The following is a 23,076-nucleotide window of genomic DNA, read 5'->3' on the forward strand; positions in this document are numbered from 1 at the left end:
GCAGAATACTAGTAATAATTACTAGTCACTAGCTGTCAGGGTTCTGTGGGCGAAACAGAAACTGTCAGCAGAAGAGAGGATGCGTCTTGGTAAGTTTGTACTAGTCTGTAAAATACACTAAGCTTGATGATGATAACTGTACATTCACACGTATCTCGTAAACATAAGTCGCAGGTTTATTTCGGGTGTCCGTTTGAAGTCGATTGCTTGTTGTCGTTCGTCAGTCACAATTTCTGCCATAGATAACTTTAGCTTCAGCAGTAGCTATCTTTTTGGCGGCCAAGTTCTATGTCGTGTTTGAAAGTACGAATTTTAACAATGGATTTACTGCCGTTGTCAACATTGATACAGTAAAAAAAAAAGTATGTCTGTCGATGGACTGTAATGTAGAGGCCAGTGGTTACCTCCGGGAAAGTTGATATCGTGGATACGAGTCTCGTGTTCCAGTGACACCTGATATTTTGGGAGTGACATTAGCTTTGTTGCTATTCCGTCAATGTCTGGTGACGTCATCAATCACCTGGTTAGGTTCAAAGGGCTGTTGCTGTTTTGAGAGATGGGGAGGTCTTGAGTAACTAGATGACAGTGATTTAAAAAACCCAGAAAGGAATTTAAAAAGGCCCTCCTGGAAATTGAACAGAGCCTGGTTTCCCAAAAGCATTTTAAGGCTACATTCATCACTAAAACCTTCGTAGGAGCATCATTAGATCTCCAAGCTGTTTCCCAAAACCATCATTATTAAAGTTGCTCCTGAAAAGGGAAGTTTCACCCTGTGGGAATCTGGGCTTGTTTTCTTCATGTCCGAGGCATTTCTAGTGAGATGTTTCACACATAATTTCCCAGGAGGAAGTCAGGTCTGGGCCAAAGATTGTTATAACTAACCCAATGGGAGCAAATTAATCATAGTGGGCAAAACAAGCAAGGAGGTTGGCAGGGAGGGAGGGAGGGAGGGAGGGGGGACGAGATCAGAAAATAAATGTAGTCCTGCTTTGTGGCATTTCGAGAAGGCTCTATGTGATACTGATCGCACTATACGTTTTTGTGCGTGTAGATATGGTTGTCCTTGTTCGATAGAGCCGTTGGACATCTTTCAGTGGATTCATTGCTAAATATACAAGCTGATTTGTTCCAGACTCTGAAAGACTACAACTGGTGTGGGGCGGTGCTTCGTGCTCTGGCCCCGTCCCTCCCCCAAGGCTTTTTTGAAAGGGAGGCGGACACTAACACTGAAAGAACTGAAAAGACCACAATGGCTTCAAGTGTTTCTTCTCATCAACACAAATTCTACGATGGAGCATTTTTTTTTACTACATGGTGACATTCAACCATACATGTTTCAACCGGAATATAGCGAAGAGGATTCGAAACAAAGAGTTGGATTAAGCAAGAAGCCCAGCTAATTAATTAATTAATTAATTAATTAATATGCCATTTAGCAGACGCTTTTATCCAAAGCGACTTACAGTCATGCGTGCATACATTTTTGTGTATGGGTGGTCCCGGGGATCGAACCCACTACCCTGGCGTTACAAGCGCCGTGCTCTACCAGCTGAGCTACAGAGGACCACAGCTACAGCCGATGCCAGCACCAAGAGGGCAGATGACAAATACGGCGGCTAGCTAAGTAAGTTATTTTTCCTGCAAGCCACCTAGCTAGCTAGCTAACTTTAGTTTATCTACTGAAACCCATATTGTGTATTCCTGGCTAACATACTACTGTGTTACAGTGTGGGGAACTCAAATTATTTTTCTGTTTGTTAACTTAGCTAGCTAGCTAGACTAGCTACCTCGCTAAATTAGCTAAACAAGTACAGGTAGCCATATCTATGACAAAAAAAAAGAGGTTTTACAATCAGATCTATTGTATCTCGATTGTAAAACCTCTTCTCTTTTTAGTCATAGATATAGCTACTAAACAGCAAGCTATAATGTTATAACCAGCCACCTAAAGGTAAGTTTACCAGCAATTGTTAGCACATGACTGGAGTTGGCTGGCTAGTTAGCCTGGCACCTGCTAACTTGTTACTATGCACCAGGCCACCCGTTTGTAACTTTTTAGCAAACGTGTAACATCAGCAACTGTAAATAGTTTTACTAGCTAGCTATGTAACATAATTGACGAGGGTTGACATTGGTTATGATTATGACCGTGGATGCATTTCAAAATCACAGAAATATAGGCATGATGCAAGATAGGATTCCAAACAGATGTAAATAAAAACTGTTGGCTATCCAGCAAGCTAGCTAAGTTTACTAGCTAACAGTGAAAATGTAATCTCTGTGCCTATGCACATGTATGCATGTTCAACTAATCAACCCTAATGGTGTTATTCTGGCACAGTTCAACTGTCGTTGAAACTGTGCAATGGAGTATAATTCCAAATCTTTTTTTGTCTTTTAGACAATACCGTGTGGTGCCTTGGCTTCTTCCTGGAGTGGATTCTTGGAGAGAAACAGAATTCCTTTGCCTGCGTGTGTCATTGTAATAGAACTGTATCCCGTGAACTGTATCCCTCTCAATGGATTGGACATTATGATGGATTTCAAGCAGAAGATGACTCAAGAGGAGCTGAAAGGCAGTTTGATAATGACAACACTCCTCCCACAGCAGTACAAGTATTCCCTGAATTTACTTTAACTTACCTCTCCCATAATCTGCTTATCACCAGTTCTCTTAGATACAGATTGTTACACCAGATAATGTGATTTAACCAAAGATTTTTGGTATCCATTACTGGGAGTTAAAGGATAGGTACAGTTTGGTGTAGCACAGAATTTTCGACCAACCTTAACTTGGCGATGCTGTCTCCGTCCTTGATTCGTGGAAACAGGAGTCTCAATTGTCAGTGTACAGTTGCATTCTGAAAATGCTGCCTATCCCAGTAATGGATACCAAAAATCTTTGGTTAAATCACGTTATCTGTTGTAACAATCTGTAGCTACAGTATTCTGCACTTTACTACACCTGAGACACTCTCAGACACACTGAACTGTACTACACTGTTCATACTGTATTTTTTGTATGTTAGTTTTATGATATAACATTCTTGTTGAATACCCAGTTTTCTTTTTGAGTTACCATTAAATATTGTACAGTCCCCTGTATTTGTTTATTTGTCAATCTAATTATTTGGATATATCTGAATGTCTAACATCTGTTTGATGCTACAGAGCCCTGTACAGCTTATATAAAGATGTTATGTGAATCCATAAAGGCAGACACATTTCAAGGAATGAGCAAAAAGATCCATATTCATTTTATGGTTCTTTATCCGGCTTCGGTACACTGGCAATGGTGGGCTGTGGAAGCAGAGTGCTTGTGGTGAATGTCTTGTCACGTCTGTGGTTTACGGCCAGCTTGATAAGACTGCCGGAAGTGGTGTAGGGCTCATAGACCTTAATCACCAACTGTTTGGCCCTCTTGCAGAAGATTTGCCGGTACTGCCCGTCTCCTGGAAAGCCATGGTTGTGATGTTACCATTTTACACTTTTTGTGGAAGGGACGTAGAGCAACATGCCTTTGTTGGTAAAGGTGTCAACCGATTGGGACCTAAGTGTTTAGAGAGAGACTAGTGTATTGTTTAGGAACAATGAGGGGACATTGGGAGCTGCTTTCGGGAGGGAAGATCAGTCAACAGTGAATGGGCTGGGGGGCAGCAGAAGGTGTGAAAAGTCCCCATCCGTTCAGCCTGAAAATCCCTCTGATAATCTTTGGTCACCGTAAGCATCATTTTTGATAGCCGCAAACCACTGGCAGCATCGGGGTAAATCTCTGGTAGGTAGAACGGTGAAAGATAACTCATTTTCGCGCTAGAGAAGTTCTGAGATGACTGTGTGTTGGGCGTTCGAAGTAAACAATGCCATCATGTTTGTGGACTGCTGAGTGCTGAAGCGCGTAGTGCTTTAAATCGTCTGTCCTTGGTTGCAACTCTCACTACCGAGTTCCAAACTGCCTCTGGAAGCAACGTCAGCACAATAACTGTTCGTCGGGAGCTTCATGAAATGGGTTTCCATGGCTGAGAAGCCGCACACAAGCCTAAGATCACCATGCGCAATGCTAAGCGTCAGCTGGAGTGGTGTAAAGCTCGCCGCCATTGGACTCTGGAGCAGTGGAAACGTGTTCTCTGGAGTGATGAATCACGCTTCACCATCTGGCAGTCCGACGGACGAATCTTGGTTTGGCGGATGCCAGGAGAACGCTACCTGCCCGACTGCATAGTGCCAACTGTAAAGTTTGGTAGAGGAAGAATAATGGTCTGGGGCTGTTTTTATGGTTCAGGCTAGGCCCCTTAGTTACAGTGAAGGGAAATCTTAACGCTACAGCATACAATGACATTGTAGATGATTCTGTGCTTACAACTTTGTGGCAACAGTTTGGGGAAGGCCCTTTCCTGTTTCAGCATGACAATGACCCTGTGCACAAAGCGAGGTCCATACAGAAATGGTCTGTCGAGATCAGTGTGGAAGAACTTGACTGGCCTGCACAGAGCCCTGACCTCAACCCCATTGAACACCTTTGGGATGAATTGGAACGCCGACAGTGAGCCAGGCCTAATCGCCCAACATCAGTACCCGACCTCACCAATGCCTTCGTGGCTGAATGGAAGCAAGTCCCCGCAGCAATGTTCCAACATCTAGTGGAAAGCCTTCCCAGAAGAGTGGAGGCTGCTATAGCAGCAAAGGGGGTACCATCTCCATATTAATGCCCATGATTTTGGAATGAGACGTTCGACGAGCAGGTGTCCACATACTTTTGGTCATGTAGTGTATTTGAATGATATTGAAATCAATGTGACCGCCGATAACTTCATAACGAATATGACTACAAATACAAAGTTGCCCATTTCTTTGCAATTGTTACCAACAAAGATAAGAAGATGATTCAAGGAAAACCGAGATGACTGTATTAGAAATATAAATACAGTAGGCTATAGGCTATATTTTTCAATGATATTAAAATAAATGTAATGTTCATTCAATTTAGTTTTATTTAGCTATTTTTGCACGACTGTCTGTAATTTTTGCCTCAATACATTTCATGTGTAACGTGTGCAATGATGTGCCACATTTTTATTTATTGCATTATTATAGGGTAAGCATTACAATAAGTTGCCTCAGTATTTGTAGCCATGGGTGATACTTTATCTCTTTAGGAGCTGATCCGTCGTCAGTATTGTGGAATAATTCTAATGTTAAGGTAAGATTGGAAAGGGAGAACGCTGATCCGAGAGCAGTGCTTTGTTTCTTTCAATCTTATCAGTATTGACACATGCCTCAACGACGCACTTACCGAACGTTCTCGCTGCGTGGTATTTTGGGAAACGCATGTTACATCTTCGGCCGTTGTAGGAAAGATTAATCGTTAAAACACTCCTAAGCCTAATAAGTTCCATCACTTTAGGGAAACTTGGCCTAGAGCAGTAGGTCTAGAACTGGAGAACTTATGGAATGATTTTTGTGCCTTTTAATATCAAGCAAAACTTTTGAATTCAAGAACAAAATTATTAGTATTGCAAAGAAATTAAGATATTGAAAGCAAAACATTAACATTAACCCAAAAGTATTGAGAGAAAAATAAATAATATTGCAAGAAAATAATTTAGAAAGGCAAAAACAAATGAATTGTAAAAAAAATGTTTTCAGGGCCTCCCGAGTGGCACAGCGGTCTAAGGCACTGCATCGCAGTGCTAGAGGCGCCACTACAGACCCGGGTTCGATCCCAGGCTGTGTTACAGCCGGCCGCGACCAGGAGACCCATGAGTTGGCCCAGCGTCGTCCGGGTTAGGGGAGGGTTTGGCCGGCCGGGATGCCCTTGTCCCATCACGCTCTAGTGACTCCTTGTGGCGGGCCGGGCGCATGCACGCTGACTTCGGTCGACAGCTGTACGGTGTTTCCTCCGACACATTGGTGCAACTGGCTTCCGGGTTAAGCGAGCAGTGTGGCTTGGCGGGGTCGTGTTTCGGAGGACTCATGGCTCTTGACCTTCGCCTCTCCCGAGTCCATACGGGAGTTGCAGCGATGGGACAAGACTGGAACTACCAATTGGATATCACGAAATTTAGGAGAAAAAGGGGTAAAAAGTACCTTAAAAAAAAAAACATGTTTTCAGTGAAATCTTTTCAATGATAGCGTGAATGCGATGAAACTCTTCCCTCTTTCCCTATAATGGCTAAGATGGCTCTTCCCCCTCGCAGGGCTGCCGGCCCAGACGGCATCCCTAGCCGCGTCCTCAAAGCATGCGCAAACCAGCTGGCTGGAGTGTTTATGGACATATTCAATCTCTCTCTATCCCAGTCTACTGTCCCCACCTGCTTCAATATGTCCACCATTGATATAACCTTGCCTTAACGTTCTTTTGAGTTAGTCCTTGGTGAGACAGTTGACAAAGCTGTTGCTTGACTCAATACTATTAAAGCTGCAAGACATGGGCATTATTGCATATGGTTTTTCCTTACTAATGTCGACTGGAAAATCAGAGGCATAAAGCAGATGTGTTTAATTAGTTCATTGATTTGTCATGTCCATGCTGTAGCAATTTGTCGGCATAATTAACCATCACAAATTATTTTATTAAGTATATACCCCTTACTGTGGTATGTGGTTCCCAACCAGGGGTACTAGGACCCCTGGGGGTACTTGGCATATACGCAGTAGTTGAGAAGACTAATGAGTCCATAGGGTTACTGGTAAAATGCACATGAGGGGGTACTTCAGGGGTACTCCGGGCAGAGCAAAATTCAGATGGTGGTACAGTAACCGAAAAAGGTTGGGAATCACTGCCTTACTGTACACTTGGAGACCTGTGATAGAGAAACTCGTTTTCCTTGATAATGGTTTCCAACATAAGTTACGCAGAACTTCTGTATTGTAATTCTATTTGCAGAATACCTTATTGAACATTGACTTGTGGCTGGTAACAAATTGGCACTGTAAACTTGACTGAACAAGTTCAGCGACAATGGATAAGTCTGCCCTCCTCTTTCTGATCGGTACGAAGTGATATTCCTCCTCGGCTTCAATCGACTATGGAGAGGTCATCAACCAGAACTGCCTGTGAAAAAGGAGCACAAATTGTGCAAATCAATGTACAATTATCAATAAGTGCACTAGTCACAATTCAATTACAGTTTTTTATTGTTTATTGTAACTGCAAGCGTTATGTCAGAATGCATTCGTTGAGCAACTATCTTAATTTACTCGCGTTACGGCCGGTATGTACAGTACCAGTCAAAAGTTTGGACACACCTACTCATTCAAGTGTTTTTCTTTATTTTTACTATTTTCTACATTGTAGAATAATAGTGTAGGCATCACAATTATGAAATAACACATGGAATCATGTAGTAACCAAAAAAGTATTAAACAAATCAAAATATTTTTTAGATTCTTCAAAGTAGCCCCCTTTGCCTTGACAGCTTTGCACAATCTTGGCATTCTCTCAACCAGCTTCACCTGGAATACTTTTCCAACAGTCTTGAAGGAGTTCCCACATATGCTGAGCACTTGTTGGCTGCTTTTCCTTCACTCTGCGGTCCAACTCATCCCAAACCATCTCAATTGGGTTGAGGTCCGGTGATTGTGGAGGCCAGGTCATCTGATGCAGCACTCCGTCACTCTCCTTCTTGGTCAAATAGCCCTTACACAGTCTGGAGGTGTGTTGGGTCATTGTCCTGTTGAAAAACAAATGATAGTCCCACTAAGCGCAAACCAGATGGGATGGCGTATCGCTGCAGAATGCTTTGGTAGCCATGCTGGTTAAGTGTGCCTTGAATTCTAAATAAATCACAGACAGTGTCACCAGCAAAGCACCCCCACACTATCACACCTCCTCTTCCATGCTTCACGGTGGGAACCACACATGCGGAGATCATCCATTCACCTACTCTGCGTCTCACAAAGACACAGCGGTTGGAACCAAAAATCTCAAATGTAAAATATATTTTCATTTGTATAACACTTTTTTGGTTACTACATGATCCCATATGTGTTATTTCATAGTTTTCATGTCTTCACTATTATTATACAATGTAGAAAATAGTAAAAATAAAGAAAAACCCTTGAATGAGTAGGCGTGTGCAAACTTTTGACTAGTACTGTACTTCCAAAAAAGGTCTACATAAAAACGTACAAGCATATTCGGCACCTCCAATGCAAATCATTCGGTCGGAAGTCTACATCAGATCAATACATTGGAGGTGCCGAAGATTTAAAAAAATCAGTTGCTTGTACATTTTTTTTTTTACACCTTTTTTGGAAGTACATACCGGGCGTAAAGGGAGTAAATTAAGATAGTGGCTCAGCGAAACTCCATATTTGGTGATCAACAAATGTATTTTGACATTATAACACTTGCAGAGCTGGTGAATGGGAGTTTGAATCTGAGCTTCCTGGGCGTTAGAGAGGTCTCGAACGCACAGATACTGGTTCATATATACAGTGCATTCAGAAAGTATTCAGACCCCTTGACTTTTTCCACATTTTGTGACGTTACAGCCTTATTCTCAAATGGATTAAATCGTTTGGTTCTCATCAATCTACACACAATACCCCATAATGACAAAGCGAAACAGTTTTTTAGAAATGTTTGTAAATGTATTACAAATGTAAAACAGAAATACCTTATTTACATAAGTATTCAGACCCTTTGCTATGATACTCGAAATTGAGATCAAGTGAATCCTGTTTTCATTGATCATCCTTGAGATGTTTCTACAATTTGATTGGAGTCCACCTGTGGTAAATTCAATTGATTGGACATGATTTGGAAAGGCACACAACTGTCTAAATAAGGTCCCACAGTTGACAGTGCATGTCAGAGCAAAAACCAAGCCATGAGGTCGAAGGAATTGTCCGTAGAGCTCAGAGACAGGATTGTGTCGAGGCACATACAGTGGGGGAAAAAAGTATTTAGTCAGCCACCAATTGTGCAAGTTCTCCCACTTAAAAAGATGAGAGGCCTGTAATTTTCATAATAGGTACACGTCAACTATGACAGACAAATTGAGCATTTTTTTTCCAGAAAATCACATTGTAGGATTTTTTATGAATTGATTTGCAAATTATGGTGGAAAATAAGTATTTGGTCACCTACAAACAAGCAAGATTTCTGGCTCTCACAGACCTGTAACTTCTTCTTTAAGAGGCTCCTCTGTCCTCCACTCGTTACCTGTATTAATGGCACCTGTTTGAACTTGTTATCAGTATAAAAGACACCTGTCCACAACCTCAAACAGTCACACTCCAAACTCCACTATGGCCAAGACCAAAGAGCTGTCAAAGGACACCAGAAACAAAATTGTAGACCTGCACCAGGCTGGGAAGACTGAATCTGCAATAGGTAAGCAGCTTGGTTTGAAGAAATCAACTGTGAGAGCAATTATTAGGAAATGGAAGACATACAAGACCACTGATAATCTCCCTCGATCTGGGGCTCCACGCAAGATCTCACCCCGTGGGGTCAAAATGATCACAAGAACGGTGAGCAAAAATCCCAGAACCACACGGGGGGACCTAGTGAATGACCTGCAGAGAGCTGGGACCAAAGGACAATTGAATCCATTTTAGAATAAGGCTGTAACGTAACAAAATGTGGAAAAAGTCAAGGGGTCTAAATTCTTTCCGAATGCACTTTATTATCATGCTAGTTATCTAGCTAGCTAATTGTTTCAATGCATCTTCTAAATGAGAAATTACAAGACACTTACCAAAGGGTTTTTCCTGATGTCCTCCTTGTTAAAACGTTAGCTAGCTAGGCTAGTCAGTCCCAGTTGGCTAGCTGGCTAACGTTAGCTAGTAGCTACTGAGTCCTTTTTATCAGAAATTGAAAAGTTAAATGAATACAAAACGTCACGCTTTTTTACACACTGGCTGGCTAGTTAGCAGAAAACACTGTTGCCTCTCGGCATTGCTAGCTAGCTAGCTATCAAACAAAGCTGTACTGGCCATCATGTAAGCTGCTAACTGGGATATAAAACATTAGGATGAATGGTCACTCCAAAACCGGTTGACCAATAGAGAAGCAACATTTACGCCTCCCTCTAAACCCCACCTACACGGAATTAATGTTCCCAAACTTTGCAAACGCATAAAAAGGCAGCGAAAGCAAAGGGCAGGGTAACGTGGTGGAAAAAGTACACAATTGTCATACTTGAGTAAAAGTAAAGATACCTTTTTAATAGAAAATGACTCAAGTAAAAGTAAAAGTCACCCATTTAAAATACTACTTGAGTAAAAGTCAAAGTATTTGTTTTTAAATATACTTAAGTATGAAAAGTGAAAGTATAAATCATTTCAATTTCTTTATATTAAGCAAACCAGACGGCATCATTTTCTTTTTTTCAGTTACGGATAGCCAGGGGCATGCTCCAACATTCCGACATAATTTACAAACGAAGCATGTGTTTAGTGAGTCCATCAGATCAGAGGCTGTAGGAATGACCAGGGATGTTCTTTTGATAAGTGTGAATTAGACCATTTTCTTGTCCTGCTAAGCATTCAAAATGTAACGAGTACTTTTGGGTGTCAGGGAAAATGTATGGAGTAAAAATTACATTCATTTCTTTAGGAATGTAGTAAAGGAAAAGTTGTCCAAAATATAAATAGTAAAGTACAGATTACCCACAAAAACTATTTAAGTAGGACTTTCAAGTATTTTTACTTAAGTACTTTACACCACTGCCAAAGAGGGAAGCGTTTCATCGCAATCTCATTATGATTGAAAATGTTTCACTGAAAACAATTTCTTTGCATTTATTTATAATTCATTTGTTCTTGCCTTTCAGAATGATTTCCTTGCAATATAATTTATTCTGCTTTCAAAACTTTTGGGTTCATGTTTTGCTTTCAATATCATTATTTTTATTTGCAATAATAAAAATGTTGTTCTCGAATTTAAAAGGTTTGCTTGATATTAAAGGCACAAAACTAATTCCATAAGAACTGTGCTGAAATAAAGTAGGATATCAAAGAATTTGCACTGCTGTCAATCAAGCTAAGGACAAAATAGAGAACTTATCAGTCTTATCTATGGGACCAAGGTTGGTTAATTTCTGTTGATTCATGATTCTTGGTACTCTTGTATTGACTAGGCCTATACCTTTAGGATATATGACAAGATTGTTTTCATTTTGATAAATGTTGTCAACAGGTTAAAAGTACAGTTTGTTTGTAGGAAGAGTCTTGGGATAGTTGTATGTTTTAATCTTTGACCTTTGGCACACACAACCAAACCCGTCATTAAAGGAGAAGTTTGCTTTTTAAAAATGTAAATGTAATGTTATAGGGTCCAGACACTTGTTTTGCGATTTCACTTGTTTTTGAGAAACTTACCCCAATCATCCTCATTGTGCAGTATGGGGGCTCTGAAAAAAACATGAACAAATGCTCCAAAACACGTCCTTTTAGAAACTGACACACTCAGTATAGTGATACAGGTCTTTATATGTTGTACACATTAAATTGTGTCATTCAGAACTTTATTTGCAACGTTATATTCCATTTTGTGCGACTCAAGATGTTTTCCATATCCAGCTGTTCCATTCTCAGTGTAGCCTACTGCTACAGGTAACTGCCGAAATAAAGGAAACACTAACATAAAGTGTCGTAATAGGGCATTGGGCCACTATGAGCCACAAGAACAGCTTCAGTGCGCCTTGGCATAGATTCATAGTGTCTGCAACTTTGTATCCCTCATTTACTCAAGTGTTTCCTTTATTTTGGCAGTTACCTGTAGAATGGACAGAGGGGTATCGATTGAGTCGCAACAAAATGGAATATAACATTGCTGATAAAGTTCGGTATGACACAATTTCATGTGTACAACATCTAAAGACTTGCATCACTATACTGAGAGCTTTTCCTTTTCTAAAAGGACATATTTGGGTGTTTTTGGAGACTTAGTTCCTGTTTTTTCAGATCCCCTGTACAATGAGGATGAGAATGGTTGGGGCAAGTTCAATAAAATAAAAAGTGTATAAAGCGCGCCATACATATATTTTTGGGGGGCTTGTAAAAAAGCACAATTCTCCTTCTAAAGAGGTTAGTCAGATAACTTTTTTTTTTTTCAATCTCCTGCATTTAATCTGTCAAAGCTAATATAATATAGTCATACAGAAATAAAATATTTAGTTTATGTATGTTCTCTCTCTAGTGTTTCAGGTATGGACTGGAGAGCTGTGTTCACAGCCTTGGAGGCAGTGTGTGAGGAAAACATCACAGCTCTGTCTGGGCCTACCGACTTGCTGTACAGTAACGCTTCCGGGCGCTTGGTGACCTGCATGAGAAAGATTCAGGAACATGGCCATGCCCTCGAACCCGTGGTTGCTGGTTTTACTGCAGTCTACCACCACTATGACTTTGACACAGAGACCCCTGGGAATGGGTATCGCACACTGGTAAAGGTAAGCTATAATAACATACCTTTTCTACTAACTTCACTGCCCAGAATTATGATGTCAGTAGTCTAGAAGAAGTATCACGTCGTGTGATTGTCAAGAGACTGAGACAATCACACAGTCAAAAGACTGAGCAAGCTAGCAACAGAGGGATAATACAAGGAAGGTGAGATGGAGCATCTTGGATTACTAATATAATGCAAAACTAGAAATATATTCATTTTATTCACAATACCAGCTGACAAAAAAGCATCCCATCTCATCTCTCAGGTGCTGCAGTCTTGCCTTTTGCACATCATCCACAAGGGCCGCTACATTGCCTCTAACTGCCACAGGGCCTTCTTCAGGGCCAACCACAATGCCTCAGAGATGGAAGCCTACTGCAGTGCCCTGTGTCAGCTGCGGGCCCTCCTCTACCTCGCTCAGCGTCTGCTCCACGACAATGGTCACGGGCAGCTGTACTCCCTGCAGGATGGAGAGCTGAGCAGGAGGTTTGTGAGGGAGTACACCTCCATGCACAAGGCCTGCTTCTATGGCCGCTGCCTGGGCTTTCAGGTCAGTCATCACCACTTGTTGACTTTGTGGGAGGAGTGGCGCATTGAATTCAATATAATGTTGATAAGATATAATTTAGCAATTGGTCATTGTGAACGCTGGACTAAGCTTTTCATGACTTGGGAATATACTGATGGTGGATGATACTGTAGCCTCGTCGAGAACCAGGCTTCCCTGACAATAACGTTTTTGGAGGTATGGCTACGCGAGACTAATGATACTGAAATCCTAATTTTCCCTCCGTCTCCCCAGTTCTCGCCTACCCTTCGTCCGTTCCTGCAGACAGTTGTCATAAGCATGGTCTCATTCGGAGAGAGCTACGGAAAACAACAGTCTGGGTTAGGTCAGTCTCTGTAAATGTCTGTGAATTCTTTGGGCTGTAAGAACTTGTAAAAACGATATATATTTTAGTTTAGTGGAGTACAGGCTTACCTGAATAAACAACACAGACTGAATGCAATATTACATTTTATTAAGTCGTTTGAGGAATGGCCTCGTCTCTGAGGGAAGATCCTTGAGCCAGATGATGTGATTTCCCCGCTGGGGAAAGGAGTTCTAATGACGGGCCGTTATTATAGCTGGTGTTAGTGGGGAGATGGAGGGTTGTCGGTAACTTTTTCTATAATACAGCAAGTAAGAGAACACGGCTAAGTTTGACATATAAATGCATCCCAAGATGTATGCCTATTGGTTGAGAGAGAGAGGAAGGTGATAATTGCAGAAGTAGGTTAAACAGCAAGCGTGAGGAATGTGCATTATTGTGCTTATACACGGTAAATGGGTGAATGACATTCCACACATGGCTAATAAGAAAGAGGAGAAGAAACGAGATGCTATGCTGATGATGATATGTTTGTATTAATTCCCACCATGCCCGTAGAATAGGAAACAAAAGTGAATTATTTTATGCATACTGGATGAAGTTAAACAAACATTCAGAACAGCCTTCCTGATTGAACTTTCGTAATAGAACTTATCTCAATCAACCTGACTGACTATCTACTTAGTAGGGCCTTTTGTAAGATTTGTGGTTATCCTTTTGACATTTTTAAAAGGTAGTGCATAGTATGCACTGCCAAACAGACTTTGCATTCACTCTCCATTTCCCTCAGGTATGGCAGCTTTCTCCTTCCTTACCTCTGGGAAGTATGTCATTGATCCAGAGCTGAGGGGAGCAGAGTTTGAGCGGATCACCCAGAATCTGGACATGAAGTTCTGGAAGTCTTTCTGGAACCTCACAGAATCAGATCTTCTATCGGTGAGGGGAGAAGGGTGTCGACTAGCAATATGATATTGTATGCAAATAAGGATGTCTTGCATCTTGCAGTCTCTCCGGGTCTCTGTGTCTGTTTCCCCTACTTACTCAGTCTCTTTTCTTGCTCTTCCCATCTTTCTGTTGGTTTGATTGCTTTTAAGACCGTTTACAACATCCTCTTCATCATTTTATCCCTCCCTCCCACAGGGCTTGGCCAGTATAGCCTCTAACCTAGTGCAGCTGAACATCACCCTGACCATACCTCCTAAACCACTGCGCCTCCCCCTGGCCTCAGACCCCCGTCTCTTTGCCCCTGTGTCCCCTCCGGTGGCCCACTGGGGCCCTGGACCTGTCAACATGCGGCTCATCTCCTATGAGCTTCGAGAAGGACAGGTGAGCTCTCAGCTGTAACCTCAGTGGTTACTATGTGATGTTTTTATCACAGTTCTGCACTGTTTAATCATGTTAGTGTAAAAAGGTTCAGTTATGATGCAAACATCTCTCTCTCTTTCTTCCTTCAGGACAGTGAAGAGCTGCTGTCTTTCTCTCGTACAGAAGCTACCCCCATCTCCCTGTCTTTGGTGCCATTTGGTGCCCAGAAGCACCCTCCCTCCCCCTGGCTGCTGATCCACTTCCATGGAGGAGGCTTCGTGGCCCAGACCTCGAAATCCCATGAGGTATGGTAGGCCAGGGATAGTGGTGTGATGCCTGCAATTACTTAAGCTAGTCACTCACCTTAGTCTCTCAGTAATCAAGTTAAGTGGGGCTTAGCACTTACCATGAAGTCTACTTTCCTCTCTTTTAACACTTCTGTTTAATTTTCCTGTCACATCTCCATTTTCTCTCTCCATTTGTCCTCCATTCTCACTCTATCTTCCAGAACTATCTGAAGAGCTGGTCCAAGGATCTAAATGTCCCCATCCTGTCTGTGGATTACTCCCTGGCCCCTGAGGCCCCCTTCCCCAGAGCCCTGGAGGAGTGCTTCTACGCCTACTGTTGGGCCCTCAAGAACTGCCATCTTCTGGGTCGGTGTCGTTACTAATGTGTTAGAGTTTAGAACCAAATAAAAGGGTTCTTACCTAGACAGAGGACCTGCCGGTCAATATTATTAGTAATCTGTTATTGCAGTATTATAACAACCGCCTGTATCAGACCAGCTGGTACTGATTGCTCTGTCCCTCTGCCCCAGGCTCCACGGCTGAGCGTGTGTGTCTGGCTGGGGACAGTGCTGGGGGGAACCTCTGCATCACCGTGTCTATGAGGGCCATGGCCTGCGGTGTGCGTGTCCCAGATGGTATTATGGCTGCCTACCCAGCTACCCTGCTCACCACTGACGCCTCGCCCTCCCGTCTGCTCACCCTCATTGACCCACTGCTGCCATTAGGAGTGCTCTCCAAGTGCCTCAACGCCTACGCTGGTAAGGAAGGAAGGAAGGATGTGAAAGGGATGAGGGTATTAGGCAAAGCTTATGGAAATTAGAGTTAAGGGGCAAAGAATGTCTCAGCATTAAGAGTGATGTTTTTGTGTGTAGGTCTTAAATAACTGCATTTTCCGTCCTCCTTTTTTTCCCCAATTACCTCTTCTTCCTCTTTTCCACTTTCTCTCCAGGTGTAGACTCTCAGGTGGTACAGCCCACAGAGGGGACCAGCACGTTAAGTGCTCTAGGTAGAGATACAGCCTTGCTGATCAGTGACCTCACACAGGGGGCGTCCAATTGGATCCAGTCATTCCTTCCTGCAGAGGTCCTAGGGTCACTGTCATCGTCACACCATAGATCCCTCGATAACGAGGCCCACTACAGATCAACGTCACCCTGTTCCTCCTCATCCAACTACTCCTCAGGTCCTAGGGACTACCCAGAAGGTTTTGAGCCCCTGCGCTCTGAGCGCCTGTCTGTGATCCAGACGCCTAGCTGTCCCATTGTCAAGAACCCGTTTGTGTCACCGCTTCTATCCCCTGTCGACCTACTGAGAGGACTACCGCCTGTACACTTAGTGGTGAGAGGGGGGATGAGGGATGGAGGGAATGGATGGGTAAAGGGAGAGTGTGTGTGTGTGTAAAGGAGTGGTTGTGGTGGAGTCGATGCATTTGGAAAAACTGGTGTGGAGGTTGAGAGCGATGGAAAAGCCAAGAAAGCAAAAGAATATCAGACCTGCCAAACTGCACTCATTTTGCGGACCATGCACGCAATTTGAGGTCAAAGTTCGCAGGTACAAAAAACGACCCTAAAATATGCAGAAATAGGCTTCTAGTTGGAACATTGTGGTTTTTGACTCAACCGTCTGAAGTTGGAGCTGAGCCAATCAGAGGACTTGGGCGATGAGAAAAAATCACCCCCCCCCCCCCCCAGAGAGAGCTGTTCCACTAATACCCCCCTTCACAGAAAGACTTTTATAGATTAGTAGGCCTATGTTAATTAATCAGTTCTTGATCTGTCCTCTCATCTTGATATACAGTTGAAGTCGGAAGTTTACATACACCTTAGCCAAATACATTTAAACTCAGTTTTTCACAATTCCTGACATTTAATCCTAGTAAAAATGCCCTGTCTTAGGTCAGTTAGGATCACCACTTTATTTTAAGAATGTGAAATGTCAGAATAATAGTAGAGAGAATGATTTATTTCAGCTTTTATTTCTTTCATCACATTCCCAGTGGGTCAGAAGTTTACATACACTCAATTAGTATTTGGTAGCATTGCTTTTAAATTGTTTAACTTGGGTAAAACGTTTCGGGTAGCCTTCCACAAGCTTGCCACAATAAGTTGGGTGAATTTTGGCCCATTCCTCCTGACAGATCTGGTGTAACTGAGTCAGGTTTGTAGGCCTCCTTGCTCGCACACGCATTTTCAGTTCTGCCCACAAATGTTCTATAGGATTGAGGTCAGGGCTTTGTGATGGCCACTCCAATACCTTGACTTTGTTGTCCTTAAGCAATTTTGCCACAACTTTGGAAGTATGCTTGGGGTCATTGTCCATTTGGAAGACCCATTTGCGACCAAGCTTTAACTTCCTGACTGATGTCTTGAGATGTTGCTTCAATATATCCACATCATTTTCCTTCCTCATGATGCCATCTATTTTGTGAAGTGCACCAGTCCCTCCTGCAGCAAAGCACCCCCACAGCATGATGCTGCCACCCCCGTGCTTCACGGTTGGAATGGTGTATTTCAGCTTGCAAGCCGACCCCCTTTTTCCTCCAAACATAACGATGGTCATTATGGGCAAACAGTTCTATTTTTGTTTCATCAGACCAGAGGACATTTCTCCAAAAAGTACGATCTTTGTCCCCATGTGGAGTTGCAAACCGTAGTCTGGCTTTTTTATGGCGGTTTTGGAGCAGTGGCTTCTTCCTTGCTGAGCGGCCTTTCAGGTTATGTCGATATAGGACTCGTTTTACTGTGGATATAGATACTTTTGTACCTGTTTCCTCCAGCATCTTCACAAGGTCCTTTGCTGTTGTTCTGGGATTGATTTGCACTTTTCGCACCAAAGTACGTTCATCTCTAGGAGACAGAACGCGTCTCCTTCCTGAGCGGTATGACGGCTGCGTGGTCCCATGGTGTTTATACTTGCGTACTATTGTTTTCTGGAATTTTCCAAGCTGTTTAAAGGCACAGTCAACTTAGTGTATGTAAACTTCTGACCCACTGGAATTGTGATACAGACAATTATAAGTGAAATAATCTGTCTGTAAACAATTGTTGGAAAAATTACTTTTGTCATGCACAAAGTAGATGTCCTAACCGACTTGCCAAAACGATACTTTGTTAACAAGAAATGTGTGGAGTGGTTGAAAAACGAGTTTTAATGACTCCAATCTAACTGTATGTAAACTTCCGACTTCAATTGTAGCTAAATGTCAACAAACAGTTGGCTGCTAATGATAGTAATAGTCAGTTCACCAATGACAACAAGGCATGTTGAATGAATGCTAGCCTAGTAGTCAGACCTAACTTGATGGATTAGGTCAGAGATGGAGATCTGAAACAAGCTCATATAGGCCTAGTTCAGTTGTTTCATATTCCAAATAGCTTACAGTAATCTAGACTACTACATTGCATCCAGTAATTGAATAATTCCGAATCTTCTCCCCAAACAAAATTAAAAAGCTAGTTTACATTTTCACTAGACTATTCACATAAAGACGCCTATTAATTAGAATAATCATTTCCCCAAAATGAAAGTGTCATTGAGACAATCAACATTTTATTTAGGATCAAACTTGCCTACATTGATTGATATCATTTAAGACTCTAGGTTTCAATAAATGGCAGTTACAGGTAAAAAAAAAAAGCTAAATGCCACCTACAATCAACACCACCTTGTCAGAAAATCTTAGGGAGAGCCCTGGGCAATGTTCCCTCTAAGCTGCGCATGAGAACATTTTCCCAGGGAGGTTACACTATCAATGTTTCCCTCTACTGTGGGAATTATGATCAAATCAGCATAATATTAGTCCCTTTTAATGCAACATACCGAAACAAATCTAACTATGCAAGATTTACCAGTAGTCTGATTTTGTTTTAGGCAGAGCGCATCGGAAGGAGGACTCCATGCAATGACAGGCACGAGCGGTGGAGAGTAGATGCGCGTGTGCATATTTGTTCATATTCTTTGCTAGTTAGTGAGTTATTAGCCCAATTATAGCATATTTCTGGTCAGCAATGGGGGAGTGATTGCTTCCTACAAGAGCACAAAACGTTTAGGCCTACATTTCTAGCCATTTTGAATAAGCGAAGAAGCCAATAGGCAGAGGGTAGCATACATTTTTGACTGATTCTCTGTCATAATAATGGTATGGGAATAATAACAATAATAATAATAATAATAATGTTGTATTGCATCAAACAACACAATACAACAGCATTTTCAGCCTCTGTCTGAAGGACAAGTGGCTAAAGGGGTTATATCAAGCCCTGCATAATGTTTTTAGAAGTCTACATTGAACACCACACATTGGCTTCTACTGTAGGCAGTATCATAGGTATAACAGCTATTTTATTAGCTATTTCCATGTTAAAATGTTATGGGATGTATTTTCAATTTTTTTAAATGGTAGGCCACTGTTAAAACTATAACTTAAAAGGTGTTCACAGTAAACAGTGTGCACAGTAAACGTGTGCTGGAAGTTGCACAGATTTTTCACAACGTTCAAGTTTTCACTCAGCAGACCTGAAATTTGCTCAGTGATGAAAACATTGAGGGAACATTGGCCCTGGGGTGTATTCATTTTGCCGATCTGTTGCAAAACGTTTCTTAAACATTAAACGGAAGCAAACAGAAAGAAACAGGGAGGGACTTTCCTGAATTTGTCCAATAGAAACTCTAGTTTTAACTGTTTGGACTAATGATTACGTCCCTGATTGTACATTTAAACATATTTCTAGTTAGCTACTGAAGAGCAGCCAATTGCCAAGTACCCACAACAGTCTATAGCCTACCATTCCTACTGAGGCAGTCTTTTGCCAACAGCATTATTAGGTAAAAAAAGGTGCATTTGTCTATGATTTGAGCAGTGTGGGTGTCGCACGCGTGCTGTCGTGGGGGCCGGGGGTTCCGCCACCGCACTGAAGTAGTACTCATAAAAATCTGCAGTGGGTCTATTTTGTCATTGTTCACTGGTCTCTCTAACACTCCACGATTGATGGTCTTTCCACTTTAAGGGCCAATCGGGAGTTCAAATAATAAGCGATCACCCCGCCACTTGTTTTGGTAAACAGCTGAGGGATGGGGCTTGAGAAATATAGGTATAACCACCGAGCTATAGATGCAAGGACTGACCATCCATGAGATCAAAATGATACTTTTAACCATGTTTTGAAGCTATACAGTTTGTTTACATTAACATTGGCGTAAAACAAGCTTATATTTTGGGTTTGGAGGGGTATACTACAAAGCAAGATCAATAACTTTTTACTTTTTAGAAAGATAAGCTTGAAATGGGCATAGTCTAATTGCCTCAACAATCCAAAACACAAATCTAAGTTTTTTCTTAATTAAGCAAAAAATCAATAGTTATTTCTGGTTGTTTATCCAAACAGGGAAGCATACCCCCTTCCCTGTTTGACTGCTAGGTTTTATGGGTATTATGACACCTGCACTGTGGGGCTCTATAGACCCCTTTCTGTGTTTGCAAACATTACTGCATTAAAAAAAACATTTTTAGTAATTTAGTAGATGCTCTTATCCAGAGCGACTTACAGTTAGTGAGTGCATACATTATTTTTAATTTTTTTCATACTGGCCCCCCGTGGGAATCGAACCCACAACCCTGGCGTTGCAAACGCCATGCTCTACCAACTGAGCTACATCCCTGCCGGCCATTCCCTCCCCTACCCTACCCTGGACGACGCTGGGCCAATTGTGCGCTGCCCTATGGGTCTCCCGGTCGCGGCTGGCTACGACAGAGCCTGGATTCAAACCAGGATCTCTAGTGGCCACTCGGAGGAGTGGCGAAGCATGCCATATTGGTTGCAGAACATGGGAGTTCTCATAAACCGCCAACAAAACAAGCCTCTATTTACATGTTGCTTATGAGTGCATTTGACACTACTTTTGGATTATAATTTGGATTTTAAGGCTTGTATGAATATCCTGCTTAATATAATATTTGTCATCGTCGCAAATCAACTGCATTATACTTAAAAAACACTTCCAACTTCAGCATTTTGGCTAGAGCTCTTATGTCAATGAGCGTTGGCATTCTAGCTATCAACTGCTGCATCCAAAATAAGTATTTTGCAAAGATCACAACCAAATATATTCTTAGCGACTGTTCAAGCAATAATCAAAACAACATTGTAAGCGTATGAAAAAAGTTTTTTTGTTTAGAAGTAATAACTGCAGAAATCTAGGCTATGTTGAATGGACGCAGATGGCGATGGGGGTCATTCTGCCTCCAAAAATCGTGTGCATTCCATGCCTGACGTCAGTGTGTCGTGTACTGAAAAGGGGCCTACATATCATTAATTTAACAGTCCAGAAATGGAGGAAGCATATCCAGATTGGCCCCTTTTTAGATCTCTGAGTTTTCTGTCATTCTTACTCCCCTGTCTGTCCCCATAGGCCTCTGCACTGGATGCCTTGTTGGATGACTCTGTGATGTTCGCCAAGAAACTGCGGGATATGGGCCAACCAGTGACCCTGAGGGTGGTGGAGGACCTACCACATGGCTTCCTCAGCCTATCGGGGCTTGCTAAGGAGACACAGGTGGCCTCAGACATCTGTGTAGAGCGAATCAGAGAGGTCTTCCAGCAGCAAATCCCACCTTCCTGTACTCACAAGCGACCAAAGTTGGAAAGGACCAATCATGGGGCTGGCCCATCAAATTGAGTGGCTGACCAGCTGCATAATAGAATGGAGGGGAAAGTATAGTTGTTAGGTTAGAGCTTGTAGTTAACTGGGGACTCATGCATTTAAAATGTATCAAAGGGTGAAGTGGGAAAAAAATAAGAAACTAAGGATGGAAGAAAAAGGGAGGACAGGCAACGTGAGGGGCTTTCCAGATTATTTTACTCAATGGCACTCCCTGTCTGGGGAAAAGGCAGTCCTCTAGTCTACTGACTGACTGCACAATACGATAATTCAAAGCACACTGGGGAAAAAGTATGACATGTAGTGTCCTTTTTAACAATGCAGAAACATAACACAGGGTATGTTAATAAAACAAATTTGACCAGCACTGAAAGAAATGCCTTGCCTGGTTGCTATTCTGTTTTTATGCTTTAACAAACCCCTTTGTCATTGAGTTGGCTAAAGCAGAAACAAAATGGCAACCGGCTACTAGGTAAAATGCTTCTTGTATTTAGAAATAGAAGTAATAATCTCTGAATAGACAGACTTGTTTAATTAGAAATATTGTGCCTTTAACTCCAAAGCTGTACTGTACAAACTAATCCCTTTATATTACCTTGCCTGTATCATCGGGTTGAACAACTAATAGGACCTAATGCATACATAGGTACTACAAATGTGTGTTTGGTTAATTATATAAGCTTGTTTGTTATGTATTTACAAGATAGAACTACAGTGTTGTATTGACAAGGTGATGTTGACCAGCAGTGTATGAGTGTGGAAGTGACTTGGTTGAACGTGGACCTAAGTTTTTGTTTGAGTTGAATTGCTTTATATTTGCTGGGTTACTGTTTTGGAATGATATCATGTTGCATTTAAGGGTAGATGTCAAATGTACTTACTACTTACAGAACACAAAAATTGTATTTAATCATTGTGGGGATTTGTTTTCTCATAGCTGGATGTGATGACTACCTTGGAAGGAATTTATTGATGATTAAGCATGAAGGGTTTGTACTGTACTGATATAAATTGTTTCACCTAACAAGCTGTGATTTAATGTGAGGAGATGTTTTAGGGAGTAGGGGGAGATAAGAACTTGTGTCTCAAAATACTAGACTACACTGCCTCTTTGTGATCTGTGAACCGTCCTTGAACGTAGGTACATAGAGTACAGTGGAACGGTGTCTATGGGTGCTGACTCTACAGGTTGTTATGATAACAACTTATGCCTGGCAACAGTGTGCAACAGTGGAGCGCCAAGGGTCTGGGACCAGCCTGAGCGCCAGCGATAGGTTGGGCAAGTCTAAACCACGCCCAACCTCTACCCTGATAGGCCCAGCAGAGAGCGGGAACTAAAACTGTCAGGGTATTTACGGAAGGATGTGTAATGAGGAAGTCAGTTCTCTGTCTGCCCTGCGTGGTATTTCAGTGAGCCCGTATACGAACCATCATTCTTATCATACATACATTTTGCATATAATAAATTTAGCTTGGATTGAATATCTCTTGATTTATGTTTTCTCTTATTCCAATATCAGATTTGAATTAGGCAATTTCTAACAATTGGTGACCTCCG

General features: G+C 42.0%; 1 protein-coding gene and 1 pseudogene across 2 annotated transcripts in view; both read left to right on the forward strand.

The window, feature by feature from the left end:
- Positions 1–23,000, forward strand: LOC311111947 (hormone-sensitive lipase-like). Its single transcript, XM_084154884.1, has 11 exons — positions 1–89; positions 12,149–12,398; positions 12,663–12,947; positions 13,200–13,290; positions 14,060–14,205; positions 14,410–14,595; positions 14,724–14,879; positions 15,083–15,227; positions 15,392–15,619; positions 15,811–16,199; positions 21,270–23,000. Exons 2-11 carry the CDS (start codon positions 12,159–12,161, stop codon positions 21,534–21,536), a joined length of 2,133 nt encoding a protein of 710 aa, XP_084011010.1. The 5' UTR covers positions 1–89; positions 12,149–12,158; the 3' UTR covers positions 21,537–23,000.
- LOC311112471 (hormone-sensitive lipase-like) overlaps positions 22,881–23,076 on the forward strand; it is a 19,535-nt pseudogene continuing 19,339 nt past the window's right edge. Inside the window, exon 1 of the transcript in view lies at positions 22,881–22,895. The product of the transcript in view is annotated as a hormone-sensitive lipase-like (transcript). The remainder of the gene's footprint in view (positions 22,896–23,076) is intronic.

This window comes from Coregonus lavaretus (assembly GCF_964263955.1).
Source record: "Coregonus lavaretus genome assembly, chromosome: 38".
Lineage (NCBI taxonomy): Eukaryota > Metazoa > Chordata > Actinopteri > Salmoniformes > Salmonidae > Coregonus > Coregonus lavaretus.